Genomic DNA, 22,737 nt, shown 5'->3' on the forward strand with positions numbered 1-22,737 from the left:
ACCCGGAGACTGAATATTTTTCAAGAATACAAAATTAGAGTATATTTTCTAGTAATTCGACTTTCAGAAAAAAGTCTTTTCGCCAGGTTGGAATAAATAGTAAAATGTATTTATAAAATAATCGATCCCTTTTTGCTTGCCTTCTTTTGGTCTTCTTCGGACAGCTCAATTGCCAGTTCCTGGTTGAATTCATTTTCTAGACTCTCCTTAGTCGCGTTCAACGCTTCGAGATCATTGGCGCATTGCGCCAAAATTTGCATTTTTGACGTACGAGATTTTTCGACAATCTCGAGTTCCTCTCTCAGCAGTCTTATATTGGCCGTTGAATTGTCTATTATGTCTCTAAAATATCAATTGATATATGATAATGATTACAGACGATGATTACTTCGGAGCACCCAACAAGATCAACAAGTATCAGATTGCTTCTTAATCAGATTGTAACGAAAATTTCGAAAGTGATTCCCTGAAGAATTTATTCATTTATGCAGGGGAGAAAGTTGGTTGGTTGAATTTTGGGTTGAAAAAAAAAGAAGGAACAAGCCTGGAAGAATTAGCAATTGAATGGGTAAAATCTATCGAAATTTACTAACTTCGAGATTCTGTCTTTCAGTTCGATTTTCTGTACGCCCGCGATGCAAAAATTCAAACTTTCGTTGGTGGCCTCGATCTCCTGTTCGACATTTGCGATTTCATCGGTGACAGTTTTGAGCTCTGAGGCAGTTTTGAGCTTGGTTCTCAATTTGTATATATTCAGACGAGAGTGCTTTGCGTTAAAGTGGCCTCCAGTGATCATTCCCCTGGGGGAAACCTGGTCGCCTTCTAAAGTGACGCAGTCTAATCCCGAAGAGCGAGCCAAAGCCACGGCCGTCCCTAAATTTCTGGCAATTAAAGTTCGCCCAAAAACGAATCTGCAAATACGAGATTCGCCATTGTTTTGAAGAGAATTGATTTAATTGCACGGGATGATTAAACGGTTTTATTCAAATTTTCGTTAATTTACTAATTCAGAACTAAATTTTGAGCGTAAGATAAGCTTTAAGAAAATAAGTGAAAAATAGTAGATTTTCTCGAATGTGCGAAGATAAAATTGAGCAAAGTAGGTTGATAAAAATCCTATGACTAGAAGTATCGTAACAACTGCACGAACACAAAACGATTGAAAGGAAAAATTTCTTGACACCTACTCTATAAGTGATGACAAAAAACTATATACCATTGTTATTCGCACAAATTAGAGCAAAGAGAGGAGAAAAAAATGAAGATTCAAGACTATGATGAAACACTAAGATTAAAATTACTCGCCTGATAGCTCTGTCATATTTGGGATCATAATTTAGTTGAGAGATCAGTGCAATCGCGTCGCTGTTTTTGGGATAATCGACGCGTCGTACCAAAAGACGATCTAACGGCATGAAATCAGCAACGCCGGGCAATCGCTGTTTATTCATTTCGCTAAGAATTTTGGAAGCGAGTACGTTGGATTCGACGACGTGATAGAACAGTCTATTTCCTGCGGACACCTCGACCGCCGTGTGAAGAGCTTCTCCGCATTGAAAAGTATCCACTAAGAGTCCGTAGTAGGATTGCAATTCGTCCTCCGAATCACCGCGCTCGCTGATTCGAAATTTTTGTCTCATTAATGGATTATTTAAAGCGTTGTGTTGGTAACGGAAAGAAAAGCGTTGCTCATCTTTGAATTATTTCTGACAATAAAATGTTTTACTTCTAAGTGCAAGAATAATATTTCACATACGAGTCATGTTTTACACACGATGAAAAATAATTTCGAAACGGAGAAATGGAATACGATTAACCCTTCATTAGGCGTGTGGGGGCTGTAGAGACCCCAGGCCTTGAATTTTTTCTCGGCTGCTACAGATAAAATTTTTCTGTAGCTGATATTTTCAGTACCTCCCAAGAATCTTCCAACAAGCCCATTATCTATGTTGGCGCGTTCTTTTCATCATTCGTTTCGAAGCCGCAAGTGGTCAAGTGTAAGTATCAGATAGTAAAGTAGAGGCAAATTAAAATGGCGTTGCTGCGGCAAAAGTTCCACAAACCGCCAATCAGATCGGTACCCTTACAGCTTACGAGCGCCATTGTGGTCACTCTTTGAACCCCTATTTGCTGCTTTTGGCGGACACTTTGTCAGTTGATAACCCATACGAGATACTTCTCCTTACCTCTACCCGCCATACTAGGGGTAGCGGATTGCGACCGTCTTTACTGCGCATGCGCGGCGGCGAGTAAGCGCGCTGAGCGATGTAGAAGCGAGCGGCAGTTGCGTCGCGAGCTCCGAATAGAGCAGATATCGGACGAGTTCGTCTTCGCAAAAAACCCGCGATAGTCTCTCTGTACGTCACACGTACATAGGGGTGAAATTTTCGGGGTCTTCGACTTCCGAGGTGATATAAGGTTTATATATGATTAGCAATGAATTTGAAATTTGCAACCAGTAAATTGTTATTACCAGACGCATGGACAAATACAATTTTCAGGATAAAACCTTTTATTTGTATTCCATATGAAAATAGTGCGTTAAGAAAACGGGCTTAAAATCCTAAAATCCAACGCGATTACTGGCGCTACGAAAACTGACGCGCCTAATGAAGGGTTAACGAGAAGTTACGAAATACCGATAACGTGACGAAGTTTGCATTATGCAGAGAACCGTATCATTAATCGACTGATCGACAAATCGACGTTTTCGATCGATCGATTAATCTTTGGTCTGCTTTCTTTATTAATGAATTAAATGTTTTTCCGAATAGTCACCGGTTTTTCAATTAAACGACTAATTGTCAGTTTTGATTGAATTTCTTATTTGAGAAAATTACAGAATAGCTTTGAAACATCCATCTATAAGACGCAGCTGGTTTTCTTACATGCAATTTCACTTTGATTTTGACTCGGGTAAAAAAATAAATGTGAAAAATTATCTATTTTTACTCTAAAAGTAATATCGTACAGTTTTGGGTATTGCAAGTTGAAAAATTTAGCTACGGAATTTGTAGAGACGAAAATTTAAGAACAAGTCGGTGCAATAGTGCGCGTTCCAAAAAAAGGTATTTCTTCTGAGACTCAAAATAAGGAATTGTGGGGAAAAGCAAAAAATGATTTTGGCAAAATGCATACTCAATTATCAGGGAAAAGTTGCACGGTGCATGTTGAGAATCAACGCAATAGAAGGAGGGGGTGAGCATCTCAATTTTTTTTTTACTCACCGAAACGTGTTCAGCACTTTGCGAACGCTGTCTATTGCGTTCAACGTCGACTTACCAACGACCCGTCTCAAGAGTTGATCTTGCTTTGTCATATCTTCTTTTAATTCATTTTGCCTCTGCTCTAGCACACTGAATCGGCGGTATCTTAACGACAATAACTAATTATAGCATTTGTTCGCACGGCTTAATCATAACTTTAGAAACCGGTAAATTTTACGTATTATCCATCTTCCCGAACTTTTCATACGCGATTTTATTTCCACGGTGATTTTCCCACAAAATTCGCGGAAATTTTTTTTTTTTGGGTGATTCTTATACGGGTAAAAATAAATTGTTCGGATAAAAGTGCATTGCAAAAATAATACTGAGCATCGTTAGAAGTATTCGAAAAATCCTGTAGAGTCGAAACAAATTCTGTAAACCAAAAAGGCTTCTGCAGATAAAAGTCGACATTTCGAAGCGAAAGAAGAGGAAAATTGCTGTAAAAATTCAGCGGGAAACTATTTTCAGACTGAGAGATAAACCGAATCGAGTTCTCTTGCGTAGGAAAAGTAGAAGAAAATTAGAAATAGTAAAAAAACAATTGGTAGCGAACTTACAGATCCTTGATTCTCGCTTGGCACTGATTTTTCTGCAATATTAGTTCTTTGTAGTTTTTACTGCGCTCTTCGATACTTTTCATATGATCTTTCACGTCTTTTGCGGGCTCTGCGATTTTTTTCTCAAGATCAGCGTATTTATCGTTATCTACTTTTAAATCCTCAGCTATCGCTGCGCGATAAGTTTCTTTCTCAACGATGTGTCCTCTCAGCTGATCCAATTCAGATTTTATCCAGTTATTTCTTTCTTCCTATAATAGTGAATAATTCATCTCATCGTGTGATGTGTAACGAGAAAACGGGACAATATTTATCATCCATGCACCGAAATGAATTTCGTATATCAAATTAAAACCAACTGTAGAATTGAAAATTGTGTCAGTGCGACAAAATAAACTTCTGCAAACAGAAACGAAACTGCAATCAGGACGAACAACAATTATCCAAAAATGACAGAAAATTTCATCATACGAGTACAGATTCCGTACGCTTCGAAAAATCCTTCTATAAATGCGCAATAAATTTGATGTAAAGAGGGAAAAAAATTCAGATAAGAAAACAATTTTCATGTAAAACAGATGTGAGGGAAAGTGAGAAGCTTTTTCACGTCGCTTGGAGTAGTTCAAAAAATTTCTAGTCTAGTCCAGCTTAGCTCTATTCACCTTGGTTTTAAACAAGGTCACTCTGCCTGCTTTGACGTAAAGCTCCTTGCGCTTTCGTTCATTCATTGCCAATTCCCTGCTGTATTCCTGCTCGCGTTGTTTTACAATCTCATACTGAAAAATACGCAGAAAATACGCATTCAAGTGATGAACGAAAATCGTAGTTGCCTTGTTGTTGAACAAAACCGTTGTATTGAACGGAGATATCGACAATAGTTCATTTCTAATTGAGTAGAGCCGTATTGTCAAATTTTCCAGGCAAGTTCAACAGATGAAAATCGGAAAATTTAAAGCGATTTTTCATTTTTGGTGCATAAAAATCCTCCCTTTTTTTTACCTCAGGTCTGATCTTCTCCATATCTTGTTCAGACTTCTTGATTTTTACTCTAAGCGCATTCAACTCTTCCTCGGCTTTTTCTTTGGCCTTGCAGTCGCCACTGACTTCAATCTTCAAGTCTTGTATCGTCAATCTCAACTTCATTTTCTCTTTGAGCAGTTGCTGATGATCAGCACTAATAATTTGGAAAACAAGGTATAATATTATATTTTTCAACATTGCAATATTTTTCGTAATTTTACAGTAGCGCTGTATGTCTTTAAATTGTACGAAGAAAACAGATTTCTTGTATTCGTTATCACAAGATTAACGACTTGCGTCACAGAACCATTAAATTTTAATGTTCAAGACATTGAAATAATCTGATGAATCTCTGACCTCTTGTATTAATAATTTCAGCAAAATTTGACGATTTTTCAAAACAGAATTTTGGCATAATGTGTGAGTTGACTCTGCTTTTTTTCGTCACATTTTCACTGAGTTCCAAAACTCTCCAATTGGAATGATTTATGAAATTAAAAAGTTAGCAAGAAATAACCAACAGATAAACATTAAATTTGGGAAACAATTATCTCGGAAATTACTTCAGCCTGTCGAGTTGATCTTTTTCCGCTCTAGCTTCCCTCTTTAATTCCTTCAATTTCTTTGCGGCAGAGCGAGCAGCCTCCTCGGCTGTTTTTGCGTCAGCTTCAAGTTCTGCTTGTACCACGTTACAGGCGTGGCGAGTTTCTTCGAACTCTTCTAGTTTCTCCTTCAACGATTTTAGCTCCCGATCGTAAATAATATACTCCAAACATCTACGAATCTTGTCCAAACGATTGTACTCTTTAAGCTCCTCTTTTTCTCCGTCCAAATTCTTCAATTGCTCGGCTATGTGATTTCAGATTTTTAAATTAAAATGAGAAAATGAGAAAATGGGAAAAGATGGCTCTAAGCGATGGTGATAAAATTAAAGTTTTTTTAAAATTAAATTAGTGAGGTGTCGGTAGATGACTGAAAAATGGGTGAATTTTTAGAATTTATAGCACGACCATTAAAAATATAATTCGATTAGGCTTTGTTTTATCCAAAAACGTATAGATCAAGCTTTACTTGCATATTTTTTCATAAGAATCAATCAATACAAAGCATTGCAGTATTGACAATAGTATTGAACATTCCGCTCGGTACATTTTTTGGATACTTCAAAAACGACTGAACCGAATTGCGTAAAATTGGTCGACGGTATTGTTGGATAGTTTATCCTCTTTGCTACCGTCCCGTTTTTATTCCATCTTCATATTTTCTTGTTGATTAGATTTCAAAATGGGGCTAGATTCGAGTAAAATATCGAATTTCAATTTCAAATGGTCATCGATTGGTTAAAAAAGTAAGAAAGAAAAATTTGCTCCAACGCAAAAAAAGATATGAACTATCCAAGAATACTCTCTTCAAATAAAAAGTAAATCAGTCAAGCCGTTTTCGAGATATCATGGACACGGAAAAACATGTCACCAAGCACAATGATTTACGTTATTGTCAATAAGAATGCTTCGTGTTGGTTGATTTTAATTGAAAAAATTGTGCAAGTTAAACTCGATCTACATACTTGTTTATGAAACAAACCGCAATCGAATAAAATGATTGGTTGTGGAGATGTAAATTTCGAAAATTCACCCATTTTTTCAACCATGTACACGCTCATACAAAAATCGTTGTCATGCAATTTTAAGACGCCACTGGCCTGGTTTGCAAATATATATTTCGTGACGTCAGTGCTTCTGGACGTTCAACGTTGAACTAAGGCCGCTGATTTCATTGATCTGTTTCGTTAGATCCAACCTATGAATATAATTTTTAAGTTCATCACGAACGGGCTCCTGTCGCCTGAAAATATCCTTGTCGAATCGTGCTACATTTTCGGAAAGCTAACTAATGGAATAGGTTTTGCCGGATTACGTGTGTGCTTTTATACGTCTCTAACTCCCTGTTGGAAGTGAAAGAAATTCCAAAATCGTAGAAGCGGTGAATATTCATTCATTTTTGTTTATATCATCATTATTCGTAATAAACATCATCAGGGATCTATATTAACAATGACTGAGTTAGAGACGCAGACTTTTATTCGAGCTACGATTTAAAAAAATTTCTAGTCAGATTCTTACCCCCATTCTCGCACAGTTCGGCGATGAAATGCCCCTGCTTGTGACGTCACAAAATATATATAACACGCCAGGTCAGCGCTGAAATTCAGTGAAACGTGATAAAGCAAAGCATATTTGGAATTCTAAAAACTAGACATCTTCATCGTCATTTTAAAGTTGCAAATTAGTGATTTTTCTTGAATATTTCGTTCTGTTAGCATTACCAATTTTGAGCTAATTTAAATTCAATATGTTGGCCAAGTGTACGAAAGACAATTTTCGATGATTTAGTGAAGCAGTCAAAATTTGCCTCACCTAAGGTTATAAGTAAATCCTCAATCTTTACGATTTTTCCCTGCGTCTCCTTGAGGAGAGAGTTAGACTCGTTTCGTTTGGAGTCATAAACTCGGGTTCCAGCAATGTCTTGAAGAAGTTTCAATCTTCGAGAGTCCGACGCCATTGCCATTTCATTTATCTGACGAAAATGAGGTCAAAAATACGTTTTAATGTTGTTCTGGTATGTTTGAAATTCCTCTAATCACAAAATCGGTTTGTGCAAACGCGTTGTTCTACCGATTCGAAACTCACTTACCTTTCCCTGTTTCACTATGTAGTATGGATTGCATTTAGAGAATCCCGCGGATTCCAGCAAGTTCATAACTTCGTTACGGTTCACCAGTTTCCCACTCAGAAAATACTGGTCCTTTTTAGAGCCGATCACTCTCCTTAAACTAACCTCGTTCCTTTCAATCTGCGCGATAAGAGGCACAAATCTCAAATATTTGATTTTAATGACGTATTCCATTCAGAAATTACGAAACGTATTGTTCACATCAATTTATAATCAGCCGTTGTATGAGAACCGATCAATTTATCAATGTAGAAGAAAATTTTTTATTTTTTCGCGGCGAAAAGTCAGTTCAAACTTGTCGCATAGTTAATTGCTCGCATTTGAATTTCTTATTTCTTTTATTACAATCCGACGACGATTGTTCTTAAATTTCACAAGATCAGAAGCCACTTTAATGGCTTTAAATTGTTTCATGAAAATGTTATAGTGAATGTTTTTCATGACAGTACGTGTATCGGTGAGTAGTTAGAGCGTGGGGGTTAGAGGAAGTGGGAACGAAACCAACGTTGTTTTTATTACAATAATATAATAAATTGTTATCATATTTTATTGAGTGAACATCAAAATCAAAACAAAAAAAAAAAAGAAAAAAACCACGCATTGACACGTAAGTATGCTGACTATTTTTCATTTTCCAAATACTCACCTTGGTGTTTGTAAAATAAATTGATATAAAACAAATGAAGTATTTTTTTTCTTCTAACCACATAAATTATGGTAAAAATGTTTTCACATATGCTGATTATGAAATATCAACTTAATTTTTTATTTAGATAAATATTCTTACGATATTAATTATTGTATAACCAACAATAGTGAAAACATTATAATACAGGTTTGAATTTTGCGCCCCAGCCCGGAAGCCGCTATAGAGACGCGAGGGGGTCAGGATTTTCAGCATTCAATCCAATGAAATTTGAGAGCAGATAGTTGTTATTCAACAATTCATAACAATTCTATTAACTCCCATGTTCTTCCACATTTGCACAGTGAAAGGGAAATTCTATTTAATTGAGCAGACATTGATTTTCAATTTTTCACATCTGATAAATAATTGCCCAATAGATCTGATTCACTCACCGGCAGCCGTCTGTCAGAATTGTCAAAAATGATTTCAACATAGGCTGAAATAACTCGAGGGCCCAAACTCTCGTGAAGAAGAGATTGGGCGTTGGAACCCAGGTGAGCATATTCGTCACTAAGAACAAACTGAATAGCTTGAAGGAAATTGCTCTTTCCTGATCCGTTCCTGCCCACTGTAAAACAGGGTTGAAACGAACGTATAATAATTTCCTACTAGATGATTCGAAGAAAATAAGATCAATTTTATTATGAGTTAGACGTACGCTGAATATTTATCAAATTATTGCATTCAATTCTCTATGTAGATCCATTTAGAAATATAATAACAGAAAGCACTGAAAATATGAATCAAAGCTTGAATATTAATGATTCGTTTCAAATCGCTTGAAAATTATTTGGAGTTTCAGAGATGTATTCGATTTTGCTTTTCAATGGTTCATTTTATTTAACAGACTATTTGCTACAACTTCATTAAAATAGATTGTCATATCAATTTAATGTTGTGTAATTAGATATTTAATGATACCAACCTGATGAAACAGTCGTTTTAGTGAAGTTGTAGAAAATGGTTTTCTGAATAAAATAAGCCATTGTATAAAGTGAAGTACAACAAATATATGCTCAACCTAGTAAAGTATCAATATTTGAGCTGTTGGTCATAATTTCAATATTTTCACCATTTATATTTTCAAATACATCCTTGCAACTGACAGAAGTAATAAATTAATAGATATTCGGTGTGCAATTATCTCTGTGATAAAATCAATGATCAGTGTAGATTTTTGCCCTAATGACTGGTACGTACAAAATGACCTTCATATGTGAGATGACATGTACAGAACGATGACTAGTTTGGCAATACAATTTTTAACCAATGAATGAAAACATTGACCAGGGATTGACTGTTGATTAAATTGTGCTCAAATATTGGTAGTATGTTGTCGACAGGAAGAATATATAGTAAACATAAAACTTGATGGGTCTTGTGACAAAAATATATCATGCAAACTTTGATAGAACACAGTAAGATTTTCAGGAGTGCAAAGAGTAAGTGTTCATTGTATTCTAAGGTTGAATGAAGAGTAGGAACTGCAAAATTTCGACTCACCAATGACATTGTGTCCAGGGTCACAGGGACCGACGATAGTTTGCTCCTTGTAGGATCTGAAGCCCTGTATTATAACCTGGACACGTGATTAAAAATGAAATTGAAGCATCAGTCGATCAGACAGTCAGACGTTAGAGAAATGTTCACAGTTCTAACAATATTTTCTTCACACTTTTTACCTGTTTTATGTGCATCGCGTGACCGGCAATTCACGGTGAATTCGATGCAACCTAAAGAGAGTAACGAATAATATCGTTGTAAGGATAAGCCGTGCGTTTAAAACCGATTACATCAATCAAAGAAAGATTGTGGCATATATTTTCTACCACCGGCGGTGAAATTGAACGACGTTAAACACTTCTTTCTAAATTCTGAATGGCGAGACCATCACGAGGTAAACCGCTATAGCTGCATCCAACTGTTATTCAGTGTCGCAACGGCGGGTTTAAATGTGAATTTAGGCGGCAGCCAACGAGACCTTCTCAGCCAATCACGGCACTCGATTCTTAAGCGGCGTTCTGCGACTAGTTTCGGAACGCTTCGAATGTAGTGTGATGATAGTTTAACCAATCAGAGAATGGCAAGATGCCGCGCGGCAGGTAGCAGCCATAGACTAGATGTGGGCTAGATTCTGACGTGCAGCAACAGCTGGATCTTAGCTGGATGCAGCATGTTCTATTATAAGAAATGCATTAATTAATATACATATAGGAATGAGAAATTACAATATTAAATAGAAAACATTCAAGTTACCTTTTCGAGCACAATAGAGGTTATGATTCAATCGCTTTATCTATTTAGGATTCTGCACTGTTGGTAACATGTAAATAACTACCATTCAACTTCACGTTTTCGACCGCAGCGCTGTCTGGATTCTTCCGAGCGCAAAATGATGGTGAAATTTAAATTACTAAACCTGTATCCGAGAATTCGGACCGATTTCTAGCACCGTGTCAACACGTCTTAATACACGTGAAAATACAGCCATAGGCCTGGCTGAGCAGCAAACAAAACGGAATTACGGCGCGCGGCCTGCGAGAGCGGTGCAAACGGTGCTCATCCACCATCGGGTCATAAAATTTCTAGGGATATGACGTGATTGAAGGTGTAGATAGATAAGTGTCCGTACATGGATTATGTATGTACATACATGCCATGAACCAAAGTGTCGTGTCTATCCTGTGGTGGTAGTAACGCTATGGAATGAAACCACGGAAACCACAGACCACACTTCAGAGTTGATTACATCAATTCGAAGAGTAACACAACCCACTGATAGAAGATGAGTTGATCCCGGTGGTTCTGCTTATAAAAACAGGTGAGTAGCAACATACGTATTAGTGTGAATAACGAATAGAGTATATGAAGCTTGTTATTCTGCAGAAAATTCATAACTCATAACCTGCAAAGAGAAATTTTCTTCATACTCTACGACAATGTTATGTCTAAACCAGAGGAAAAAAAAAGAATGCTCAAAAAGATTATCAGCAACAAGTCATTAGCGTCCTCCAGCCAGCTTAGCTCAATTACAGACTTAACCAAACTTGATCTCTATTAACCTATTTCTAAGTGTTGATGAATTTTTTTTCAGAAATTAGATCTGGCCAACTTTGAAGGGAAAAATGATTTTAGACCCTTATTGATAACTAGGGGCGAATCCTCGCTGGATTCAAGCTTGCAAATATGATCGGAGGATTGTATGATGGAGGTCCCACTTATCATTCCGTAGGCAGCGGACGAATTGAGACATTCCACTGGCGCTCGCACGTCAAACTCTCTAGAATAATCATTCTGGTTCCAGTCATTCTCTTCATTGTGCCACTCTTTACGCATTATTATCTATCCAAGGTTGCGTGCATATTTAAATTGCTTATTTTTTTCTTGACCCGTAAAAGACAGGTTGCTGGAATTTGAAATTTATCGAGATGTCCATGCTGTAGGGATTGTTTATCACAAAAATAATAAAGTAATAAATAAACATATGCCATCGTGTTTTAACGGTTTGAAATTCTAGTAGTCAGTATTTAGCAGGGTTATGGCAATTAATTGGTCCTTTGAAGTAATTATTTTTCAATAATTCGAATAATCAACGCTTTGAGCGATTGTTTTTTGATTAATCAGTTCATCATCCTTTTAAAGTATTTGCTTCTCGAATCATCGATTATTTGGCCTCTTCGATCGATTAATTTGTTGATTGGCTGTATAATAAACTGAAGTATAATAAATAATTAATGTATTTAAAGAAAATCTTATGGCAATTTTGAATTACTATCAATATCGATATTGTAGTAAAGAACTTAACACATACCAGAGTTTGAATTTAGAAGTATAAAAGGTGAAAACCAATTTAAACCTTTTGATTGTGAATATTAATGCAGAAAGTGAACATAGCGATGAACGATGAAAGCATAACATTAGATGACTGTCCGAGATCTTTTCGATCATTAAATTTGTACCAAATGCGTTTTTTCACTCAATGGTTTTGCCCTCTTTTTTGCGCTCAGGTTGAGTCAGATTCCCCGAACATCGACATCCATCGAACGAGATCAAAACTCGAAGCGTTTGAGGATTTCACATCGATGAAAGCATCAGACCTTAAATCCCGGATTGAGGAGATGATGAGGATAAAAATATCGGTCAGCAATGAGCTTCGAGATCTTGAGGCAAAGCGTCAACGTCTTCAGATGGAAGTCAGTGGCTTTACGCAGCGAATAGACGAGTTGAAGCAGGAGCTTCTTCACCAACAGACTGACCTTGACAGGCTGAAAATCAGCGTTGTTCAGGCTCAAGTCGCACAGCGAGAAGCCGTCGAGAGAAACACGCCAGAATTGGCACCACCAAAAAGAATGCTTGTCGACAGTTTGCCACCAAAAGTTCCGCCCAGCCATCATTTTCACTCGTGTCGTATGCACAATTGTTTCGATCATAGCCGATGTGCATTAACCAGCGGTTTTCCTGTCTTCCTCTATGATCCTGATTTATACTCTGTTGTTAATCCTGCTTGGGATGTTGACGGGTTTCTCAAAACTACCATAAAGCAGACACTAGGTATGTGAATAAAGAAATAACGTTTTACTTGGATCGAATCGGGAATTTCAACTACAAGTGCCGTTTTTTTAAATTTCATGATGACTGAACAATTGAATTTGTAGGCTACAATCCACACTTGACATCGAATCCGGCAGAAGCTTGCGTCTATATCGTTCTAGTCGGTGAGGCTCTATCCACAGAAGCTCATGGCACTAAGTCGAGTCCTTTGGATATTGATAAGCTGCATTCTCTCCCCTATTGGGGTGGCGATGGAAGGAATCACATCTTGCTGAATCTCGCGCGACGGGATCTTTCTGTCGGTTCAGGTACAAAAAGAATTATTTTTACGTTTCCCAAGTCGTACTCATTTTTGTGCATTAAGAAAAAAAATTGACATGCTTAGTACATATGTTAAATATCGTTGCGTCATTTCAAATGACTTCATAGTGGTTGAAAATACATACTTGTGTGGTACCTCATGGTAGGTTCGTTTGGTTTTATTGTACAATGGATTATTTTATTCAGAAGACTATGTCTACAGGATTCACGTTACCTTCAATCAGTGTTCATTAATATTTCTCAAAAAAGTTATTTCTTTTTACCATTTTTCTTGTTAAACTTACTTCTTGCTAATATTTTTTCTCGAGAAAAATGTACTCCTGCACATGTTTTCTCCCAGAATACTTGTTTTTTTGCCAATTTCTCTCTACGAGAACTTACTCCTTGGCAATGTTACTTTAAAATCGCCGTTCCCCGCGGTTAAACACACCATTCCAGGTAACATATTTGATGAGCTAGACACAGGAAGATCGATGCTCGTCCAATCGACGTTCCGACGTTCCCAATTCCGGGACAATTTCGACCTGATTGTTCCGCCGATCCTTGGGCCGCCAGGTGGCGACGTGTGGCAAGAGTGCCCATTGATGTTGCCAGCACGTCGAAAATACCTGTTGTCCTTCCAGGGAGAGATGAAATCTGCTTCGCGATTCGCGACGACGCCGTTGGGCCATTCAGATGACGCTGATGCGGATAACGAGTTGAACCTGGACGTGTTCATAATCCAGCACCTGCGTGAAATGACGACCGGAATGACCCTGGATAAATTCCTGATTCAATTCGAGTGTATTCCAGCCTCGGACGAGCGAAAATCGGTTGAAATTGCTGATTGGTCGTTGTGTGGAACTGACTCGTCGAGAAAATCGATCCTCAAGGATTCGACCTTTGCCCTCATCCTCGCGCCAAGTGACGCCGACTTCCTTTCTACAACTTTGATGCAGGCCAGACTATACGAGGCGCTGAGAGCCGGTGCGATTCCAGTCATCCTGGGCGGAGACCAGGTCCTGCTAAGCTACGGCGAAGTCGTCGCCTGGCGCAGGGCAGCTGTATTTCTACCCAAGGCTAGAGTCACGGAGCTGCATTTTTTGCTCCGCGCCATTCCGGACAGTGACTTACTTGCTATGCGAAGGCAGGGAAGAACCCTCTGGGAACGGTATTTGGGCGTAGCTCAGGGCGCCGTCGACACCGTCGTCGCCGTCGTCAGGGACAGACTTGGAATTCCTCCCCTTCCTGCCCCGCAGACGCCAAGTCCCAGCGTTTTCAACGAGAGCTTCATTCCCCTCCGAGCTGACAATATTGTTGCTGAACCCGAGGCTGAGGAGAGCCTTGGACCTCTTGAACCTCCCTATCCCTCCCCATCTTTCAGGAGGAATTACTCCACTTTCCTTACTCAAGGGCATATGATTTGGAACGACTGGGCTGATCCATTCAATCTTTATCCTCAGCTGCCTTACGACACGGTGCTTCCCAGTGACGCCAAGTTTATTGGTGAGTTGTTTGATATTTTGTTCATTTCATGGTTTGCTTCACTTGGATTTGCAATATGAGAGTAATAGGTTAATTGTAGACTTTGATTAACTGTGTTTCCATCAATCATGTTTTCGATTAATCTATAAATCACAGCTTTGATTAGTTGCAATTTTAGTTGTTAGATTGAATGATTGATAAAAAAAAAAAACATTAATCGAAAGGGCTTACGACTCATCGATATATTTTATGTATGTTCGATTCGTTTTGGCGATACACCGATTAATCCGCTCCTTGCATAGACCGTGTTTTCGATTAATCGATGAATCGAATTTTTTGGTTGATTGTTTTTTTATCAACCGACGCATTGATCAATTGGACAAACAATTAATAAACTCAACGATAGATTGAGTAGTTGCGCAAACCTAGTTTGGATAAATATTGGGTGAGGGACAAAACTTGGATAGGTTTTCAAACAATTCATGTTTCGTTATTTTACTTTCGCATGTTTAAAATTTCGGTACATCGGCCATTCGAAATATTTACACTTTAAACATTTACCTTTTAACTCTTTCCGCGTAGGCGCAACGATAAGTGTTCTTACTACCTATTTCATATCCATTTTTCTTTAAATATTCAGAGCACTTTTCAAAATACTTTAGTGTAGTTTTTTACTATTTCTGAGAGTACATATGTCTATATGTCTGCAAAACCCACGAGTAGTTATTGCAATATGTTATATACCATTATTGTTATGAACAAATTGATTGAAATAAATCATCAAAACAAAAGGAATAATTCATTTGCGAGCAAATTACTCCTGTAAGAATGTATATATTACACCTTATATGTTTTTGGGGTCACTGAATAAAATCTGAAAGCAGTTTTCAATATTCACTATTACGGTTTCAATATGGCTGACTGGAAAACTGTACTTAGGGGTTTTCAGGGTCACTGATTATGAATTCGGAACATGGTTTAGCAAATTAAATGATGAATCCAATCGACCAATATCTACAACAAAGTTTTATATTCGTTTTGTTTATAGTCGATAAATCTAAAAAAATCATGTCAATTGTTTGGATCCACCATTTTCAATTTTGATAGTTAGATTTCAAATTCGTCATACGCGCCCCAAAAAAACCCGGTGCGCAGATTTTTGTCCGAATTTAATTAATTTTCTAATGACTGGCGTGCATATTGGACTCACAATCTGAAATTTTCAAAATCTGATTTTAGATTTGTGATCATCAAACCTAAAAACCCTTACAGTATTTTGTCCAGATTTAATCAAATTTGAAACTTTGCCAGGCATATTGCATCTGCCATCTTGAATTTTCAAAATCTGGTTTCAGATTCGTAATCAACACCTCCAACGACACTAGAACTAAATTGCATAAAGGTCAACTTAGAATAATAATATGTGACTCAAAGGGTTAAACGTATATTATTGTTGAAAATCGATGCTCTTAGAATAAATTACGAATACAATAATCTCCAAAAACTTATTTGTATCTTCCGTTTAGTTCTTCTCTTTTTCTAATTTTTTGTGCCCGATTTCAAACATCAAAGTATTGCGTTTGATTTTGCGCAGGATCCGAGGTCGGCTTTAGACCGATTGGAAAAGGAGCAGGCGGAGCGGGTAAGGAGTTCAGCGAGTCACTGGGTGGAAATCATCCTAGAGAACAATTTACAATTGTTATGCTAACATACGAGAGAGAGCAGGTGCTTATTAACGCCCTGGCTCGTCTTTACGGTTTGCCGTATTTGAACAAAGTCCTCGTCGTTTGGAATAGTCCAAAACCGCCAATGGAGGATTTGAGGTGGCCAGAAATCGGAGTGCCGATTCACGTAAGATGGTTTCTCGAATAATTCATTGCTGACATATTGCTGGTATATACCCAAAATCAACCGACCTTTAAGTAAAAGGCAATAACGAAGAAGAGAGAAATTAAGAGAAAATTAATTTTTTCGCTGTCTGTTTCTCCATTTACACCCAACTTGTCGAAGTTTAACCTTTAGAGGGCCAGCATTTTTCCCATAAAATTCGATATTTATTAGAGGTACGATTTTTTGTATATAAATAGTCAACACGTCCGGTGGAGTTTCCGAGTTACCTGCTGGCTCCAAAAGAAGCCAGGCCGGCCCTCTAAAGGTTAAAGAACGATTCTCACTATTTATTCTCAACATACTTTTCCCTTCAAACTATCAGGTAATCAAGGCTCTCAGAAACAGTTTAAACAACAGATTTTTACCATTTGACGCGATCGAGACTGAAGCGGTTTTATCAATCGATGACGACGCTCATTTGCGACATGACGAAATAATGTTCGGCTTCAGGTGATTTGCTCGAATTTTATTCTTCTCTTTCCTCGTTCATCCGCATTATTTATCCGTTTTTTGAACGTCCATTGCGTTTTTAGGGTTTGGAGAGAGCATCGTGACAGAGTCGTTGGTTTTCCGGGTCGCTTTCACGCCTGGGATCAGAATTATCACAACGCATGGAATTACAATTCGAATTACTCCTGCGAATTGTCGATGGTTTTGACCGGTGCCGCATTCTTCCACAAACACTACACTTACCTCTATACTCACTGGTTGCCTCAAGCTATCAGGGATAAAGTTGACGAATATATGAACTGTGAAGACATCGCGATGAACTTTTTGGTATCACATATCACGAGGAAACCGCCCGTCAAGGTGAAAGTCAAATAGAAGGAAAAAACAACTCAATGAAAACATTTAATTTCTATCTAACAATAATAACTTAGTGTAACAACACCCCAAATTACGATTCCATCCTTGTTATCCTTGGAAACATCTTTCATTGCTCCAACCCCGATTTTCTAACCGTTTATTGTGTATTCTTGCTATCATTTCGCAACATGTCAGTATTATTTATGAATACGGTAAATATAACAGAAAGTTTTGAGCATTGGGAATGAGTTTTGTAAATTTTGACGCCTTTGAATAGCTGTTTCTTTGAGAAAAGCCCAGAAATCGTCATCCTAGCAATCGAGAATATTCACTAGAAATTTTTTGAATTTTTTTCATCTGAAAGATGCTATTCTGGAACAGTTGAAAAAAATGTTGAGAATGACAACGAGTTTTTTTCTGTGTAAATCTTGAAGTTTCGCAATATCACTTGCTCACAAATGACTTGACGAAATATAAAATAGTGTACAGTGAAAAAAATTGAGAGTGGAATTGGAGAAAGTAATACTTTGTGTCTTTTAAAGGTTTTGACACTGTGTTTGGAACCGTTAGAATGAAAATGCACAATTATATTTCTTTCATCCTTCCTAATTTTCATGAATCCGTTTCTCTACTTTTCTGATCACCAGGTTACTTCACGTTGGACGTTCAGGTGTCCCGGATGTCCGGTTTCACTCTCCGAAGACGACACGCATTTCCAAGAGCGTCATAAGTGCATAAACTTCTTTTCTCAGGTAAGAAGTAACGTCTTGTGATTTTATTTTCCCCCATATCGAGGAAAAATTTAAATCGGAAACAAGAAACAGGATGTAATTTTATATTTGGGTTTTCTTGCTACAGGTTTTTGGATACATGCCGCTTTTAAATACTCAGTACAGAGCAGACTCGATATTATTCAAGACTAGAATACCGCATGACAAGCAAAAGTGTTTTAAATTTATATAATAAAAATGGACAGTTCAAGATGAAAAAGGTAATATAAATCTATTTCATCATAATCGGCATCTAGTTTACATATGTATTAGGGTGCTTCTTATGTTGGTCATGTTAGCATTTCTTCGCACTCACCTCCTTAAATGTAACCAACATCTATAGAAAAAGATGTGGCTAATTGTAAGCCTCCGAATTTTTCCGGTAACTAACACGCTCCGCCAAGCAGTCGAATTTTCGTATTGAAAAATTCATGGATCAAATTTTTTTAAGAAAACTGGTTATTACTTTAAAACTATGTATTGTTATCAAAAAATTTCCTTTGGCTATTCTGTAGGAGATTTAAGGCTCTGCAAAAAAAATCGCTTGTAAAATTTTCGTAAATCTAATATTTATCACGTTATTAGCGGAAAAATGAAGGCAGTTCTTGAAATGAACGAATTGTTTCTATGATATACAGCTTTGGAGCAATAAACAGTTTTCTTGAAAAAACTTCAATACATGCATTTTTCCATGTAAAAATTTGACTGCTTGGCGGGGCGCGTTAGAGCTATCGGAAAACTTTGGGGACTTGGTCAGATTATTTTCTGTATATGTTGATTACTTGAGGGGGGTGAATGCGAAGAAATTCAGGCATGACCAAAATAAGCACCGCCCTAATATGTATATACATATAAGAAAGCATAAAAAATGATTAATTTAATGATCAAATCAAACGGGAACTATTAGCGTTAATAACAGTAAATTTCATGTTAGTTAGATTCTGTCTCACATGAAATGTACATTTGTCCTTAGAATACGATGCATTTTGGCTCGAATCTTTGACACAATGTTTTTTTTTACTTTACTCAACAATTATTCACGGAAAAAAATATTACGAAAACTTCAAAGACCTACATAATATACACGCGTAATAAATCACGACGCATAATCAACATTGATACAATTTGGTATCAAAATGAAATTTTTCTTCGATTTGAATAGGTTTAAAAGGTATATACACATATTTTATACATTCACGTCGTAAAAGATTATAAAAATAATGATATAGATAACTTACAACACGAATATTATTCGTATTACGATATTCATACTTTGCACAAGGGGGAGAAATTCGACCATAAATTCAACCACGTTGGATATTTTCTCTAGCCTCGTTCAGAGTTGGATGCAAATATTCAAAAAGTAATTTTTCAATGCCAAAAATAATATTATATTTTACGACTGATTATAAGGCCCGTGATTGAAAGAATTCTCACCGCGTCGGCATTTCTCTACGTTATCTAACCTTAATGGCCAAAAAAGCGACAGAAACGGTATAAATTTACTAAAACCATTTGTTTTTCACGCAATACTCTTCACACCCAAAGGCCATTGCGCAAAATTTATCAAATAATCAAGTTTTATTATCGTTTGTTCGCCCTGCTGTAAATTTACTTCATTTTAATTCTTTTCACGTATAACTCATATGATGTATTTTTAACCGTCGCTGTAGTTGCAAGTAGCTGTGATTTTTTTTTAATTTTTGTTATTCGTTATTACTCGTTTCCCAAATCAGACATTTTCCAGTACATATTAACCCTAATCGGTCCCTGGGAGTGAATTTCACGCCAGACATCTTTCAAACTCCTTGTAAAGTTCAAAAATAGACTTTCATCGTTATTTTTTGTCCAAAATTAATAAAAAGAAAAAAAGAATCCGTACTTTTTTTCGCTTTACCTTAACTTTGCTGACACTTTACAATATTTAAACAATCAACTTTGGTTAGCTGCGACAGCTTTTCTGCGATTCTTAACCAGTGACTAGATATTTTTTTTTTTACATTTTTAGAACTCATTGTTGAAGGAGAATATAATTTTTTTGGAACTGGGGTGAATTTTACCCCGTGTAACCGTTGTGTGATTCTACCGAGGTGTGACCTATTAGGGTTGAATATCTTCGTTTTACCGGTACCTAATGATATACATATTTATTAAACTATCTAAACGTTAACAACGTGACAATTTTAACGTGACAGAGAATTTTCTACCAGTGATCGCATTATTTTATTAGTTTTATGTATATTATATTTATTGATTTTAATCTCTACATATCTTCATTTTAATAACGATTTGCGGTCAATCAGCAGTTACACGTATACAGAGTGAATTACTAATGATAAAATGCTCAGTGGCCCGCTATAGTTTAATGCGCATGCGCCACAATTCGAAAGCAGTTGTTTGCCAGGGTGAACAACCGTCATAAATTTAGACGGCAGTTCGGCGCGATGTAACGTAACTTGAAAATGTTCGAGGTTACGTTCATGATGGTTGGTCGCCCTGGCAGACATCAGCTCTCGGATTGTAGCACATGCGCAATAAACTATAGCTGATGACGGACGATTCTACCGTTAGCAATTCACTCGGTATACATCGGGAAGAAGCGAGCAAAATGGGCCCCTTGAAGGAATCTTTATATTTTAAGCATTATTGATGTTTTTTGAAGTCCTACTTGATTATACAAGAAATCTATTTTTCCCGCCTCTCCTCTATGTATAAAAAATGAAACAAACAAAATGAAACGTACAAATGTCTTATTATTTTATACATATGTAACATAGAATTAGGTGGGTTTATGCCATATGATTTTCAGTGTTATTTTATACTGCCCTCCAATTATTCCGTAATTTTTTTTTATTAGTTTTTTCATTTTTTTTTTCTCTTTTTTTTGAATAATACAAATTTATATGTGTATAACTTGAGGCAGCCCTTTCATGCATTAACTTGTAATTACAATTTTTTTTTGTGCTCAATTTTCGCGATAGCAGAAAATGAAAAAAATTAAACAAGTCATTCTAACACCTGATTTAGGGTATTCTTGTTCTTTTCATTATTTTGTTTCATTCCCAGGATGTTTTTGGTTTCTTTAATCGCAGAATTTTTGACATGAAATAACAAAGTTACGTTGAAAATGAAAAGAAAAAACGTATTTGTGTGAAAAATTGTGTGTTAAAAATGAAAGGGTTGAAAAAAAGTTGAAAAAATAAAAAAGAAAGAAGCGAGATCACGGGAAGCAACGAATCAACTATTGTAAATATCTGATCCAATTTATGTATATAGTATACATACTATACTGTATGATATTAGGTGTAATTTCGAGTTGTGTCATAGTAATTTTTAAGAATATATTATGTATATACATATATACCTGACTGTTCATACTATCTGCCATTATACGAATTATATGAATAATATCTGTATCTACTAATTAACAATAGCATTTTTCTGTACCACCTATTGTTCGCTTATTTATTAGTAGAATTATTTCTACCGTTAAAAATAGGTATCGCATAAAGATTTATGAATTTTTTTCATTCCGTTGCTCCTGATCTACTCATTAACGTTATAATTATGATTATGATTGTTATTTTATACCACAATGTCAGATTGATTTCTTGATCACACTGTGTATGAAATCGTGATGTTTTTTTTTTCAATTTTGTGAAAGCAATGTAGAAGGAAACAAAATAGGTACAAAAATCATTGTACCTGGTAGTGATGACTTCGCGTTGTTTCAAAAACTTTTCAAATCAAGAAACAGTTTCAAAATAGACTGATCCAGACCAACGATACGCGTGTAGTTAGAAGACGTGTTTCAGTTTCATAATTTTTCCCCACTGCGTCAGTTTGTTTCTTTCGTAAGTTGAACCGGTATTGAGATCTTTTAATTCGCAATTCGATCTCTGATGGCAGTAAATTATATGTATATTCACTAACCATTCTAACTGCATCGTATTTAATTATGAAACCGATTTTTCACGCCATATTTTACCTTACACTGATTTAATGTCGTAAAATAAAAGTCCGACATCTTGCATAATGCTTGATATTCGTTAGAATCACCTGAAAGAATCAGCTGTTACAAACCTTCGGCGCCATATTGCTCATACCAAGGAAAATGCGATTGCCGTTATTTTGTGACTTACAATACTTGCACACACGTACGAGTGATTTTCGAGGGTTGACTTTTTGGGCACAAAAAAGTGTTTATTAGATGTTTGAAGACAAAAAATTATACCTTCGGTAAAAATGTTTGCCGTGAAATAACGGCCAAATATTTTGAATTTACATCATCGCGAAAAACGTGAAAATGGCCGCGGTTGAAATACTTGCAATCTTATTTCAGCTCAGCACTTACATACGGAGTTTGCTCGACATCGAATATTATTTCACGCCAAAGATTATGACGGCAAGAGCAGCTGAAGTGTAACTTCGCATTTAACTAAGCTCTGATGATTGAGAATTCTGCGCGCAACAAATCAGTTGCACAGTAATGTTCATCATTAATTTCCCCTTCCGACTACCTTGTTTTCGGTCCAAAAAAAATGCGAGTTCGATTTTGTACGAATTATGTGACAATGATTCCCAATATTTTACATCGGCTGCAACAGCAGTCATTGTCACATAATTCGTACAAAATCGAACTCGCATTTTTTTCGTATAGAATTGAA

General features: G+C 36.6%; 2 protein-coding genes across 3 annotated transcripts; one reads left to right on the forward strand and one right to left on the reverse strand.

Moving 5' to 3' along the window:
• Positions 1 to 110: 110 nt before the first annotated feature.
• On the reverse strand, positions 111 to 10,830 carry LOC124305594 (structural maintenance of chromosomes protein 3-like). Its single transcript, XM_046765173.1, has 14 exons — positions 10,524 to 10,830; positions 9,950 to 10,445; positions 9,771 to 9,846; positions 8,660 to 8,835; positions 7,541 to 7,699; positions 7,264 to 7,423; positions 5,410 to 5,695; positions 4,826 to 5,000; positions 4,489 to 4,602; positions 3,827 to 4,077; positions 3,228 to 3,371; positions 1,306 to 1,617; positions 594 to 911; positions 111 to 342 (listed from the first exon to the last, which is right to left on the reverse strand). Exons 2-14 carry the CDS (start codon positions 9,962 to 9,964, stop codon positions 111 to 113), a joined length of 2,418 nt encoding a protein of 805 aa, XP_046621129.1. The 5' UTR covers positions 9,965 to 10,445; positions 10,524 to 10,830.
• LOC124304715 (exostosin-3) lies at positions 10,816 to 21,778 on the forward strand. Of its 2 annotated transcripts, none has more exons than XM_046763282.1 (10): positions 10,816 to 11,088; positions 11,362 to 11,618; positions 12,275 to 12,818; positions 12,923 to 13,126; positions 13,578 to 14,624; positions 16,198 to 16,454; positions 16,816 to 16,943; positions 17,027 to 17,303; positions 17,948 to 18,052; positions 18,159 to 21,778. In XM_046763282.1, the coding sequence occupies exons 2-10, from the start codon at positions 11,454 to 11,456 to the stop codon at positions 18,261 to 18,263; spliced, it is 2,832 nt and encodes a 943-aa protein (XP_046619238.1). In that variant the 5' UTR covers positions 10,816 to 11,088; positions 11,362 to 11,453; the 3' UTR covers positions 18,264 to 21,778. The 2 variants fall into 2 exon arrangements, with proteins under 2 accessions (XP_046619238.1, XP_046619239.1); XM_046763283.1 differs by lacking the exon at positions 10,816 to 11,088 and adding an exon at positions 11,128 to 11,250.
• The last annotated feature ends 959 nt before the right edge of the window (positions 21,779 to 22,737 follow it).

Source organism: Neodiprion virginianus, chromosome 5 (genome assembly GCF_021901495.1).
Source record: "Neodiprion virginianus isolate iyNeoVirg1 chromosome 5, iyNeoVirg1.1, whole genome shotgun sequence".
Lineage (NCBI taxonomy): Eukaryota > Metazoa > Arthropoda > Insecta > Hymenoptera > Diprionidae > Neodiprion > Neodiprion virginianus.

What these genes read in the sequence shown, in the direction of transcription:
- LOC124305594 (XM_046765173.1), bottom strand. An exon ending in ACATAGTGAAACAGGGAAAG is followed by an intron (nt 7,424 to 7,540) that starts GTAAGTGAGTTT and finishes CATTTTCGTCAG; the next exon opens with ATAAATGAAATGGCAATGGC. An exon ending in GATCAACTCGACAGGCTGAA is followed by an intron (nt 5,001 to 5,409) that starts GTAATTTCCGAG and finishes CCAAATTATTAG; the next exon opens with TGCTGATCATCAGCAACTGC.
- LOC124304715 (XM_046763282.1), top strand. Translation starts at nt 11,454, where the DNA reads ATGATCGGAGGATTGTATGATGGAGGTCCCACTTATCATTCCGTAGGC. An exon ending in GGATCTTTCTGTCGGTTCAG is followed by an intron (nt 13,127 to 13,577) that starts GTACAAAAAGAA and finishes ACACCATTCCAG; the next exon opens with GTAACATATTTGATGAGCTA. An exon ending in AAATCGGAGTGCCGATTCAC is followed by an intron (nt 16,455 to 16,815) that starts GTAAGATGGTTT and finishes TCAAACTATCAG; the next exon opens with GTAATCAAGGCTCTCAGAAA.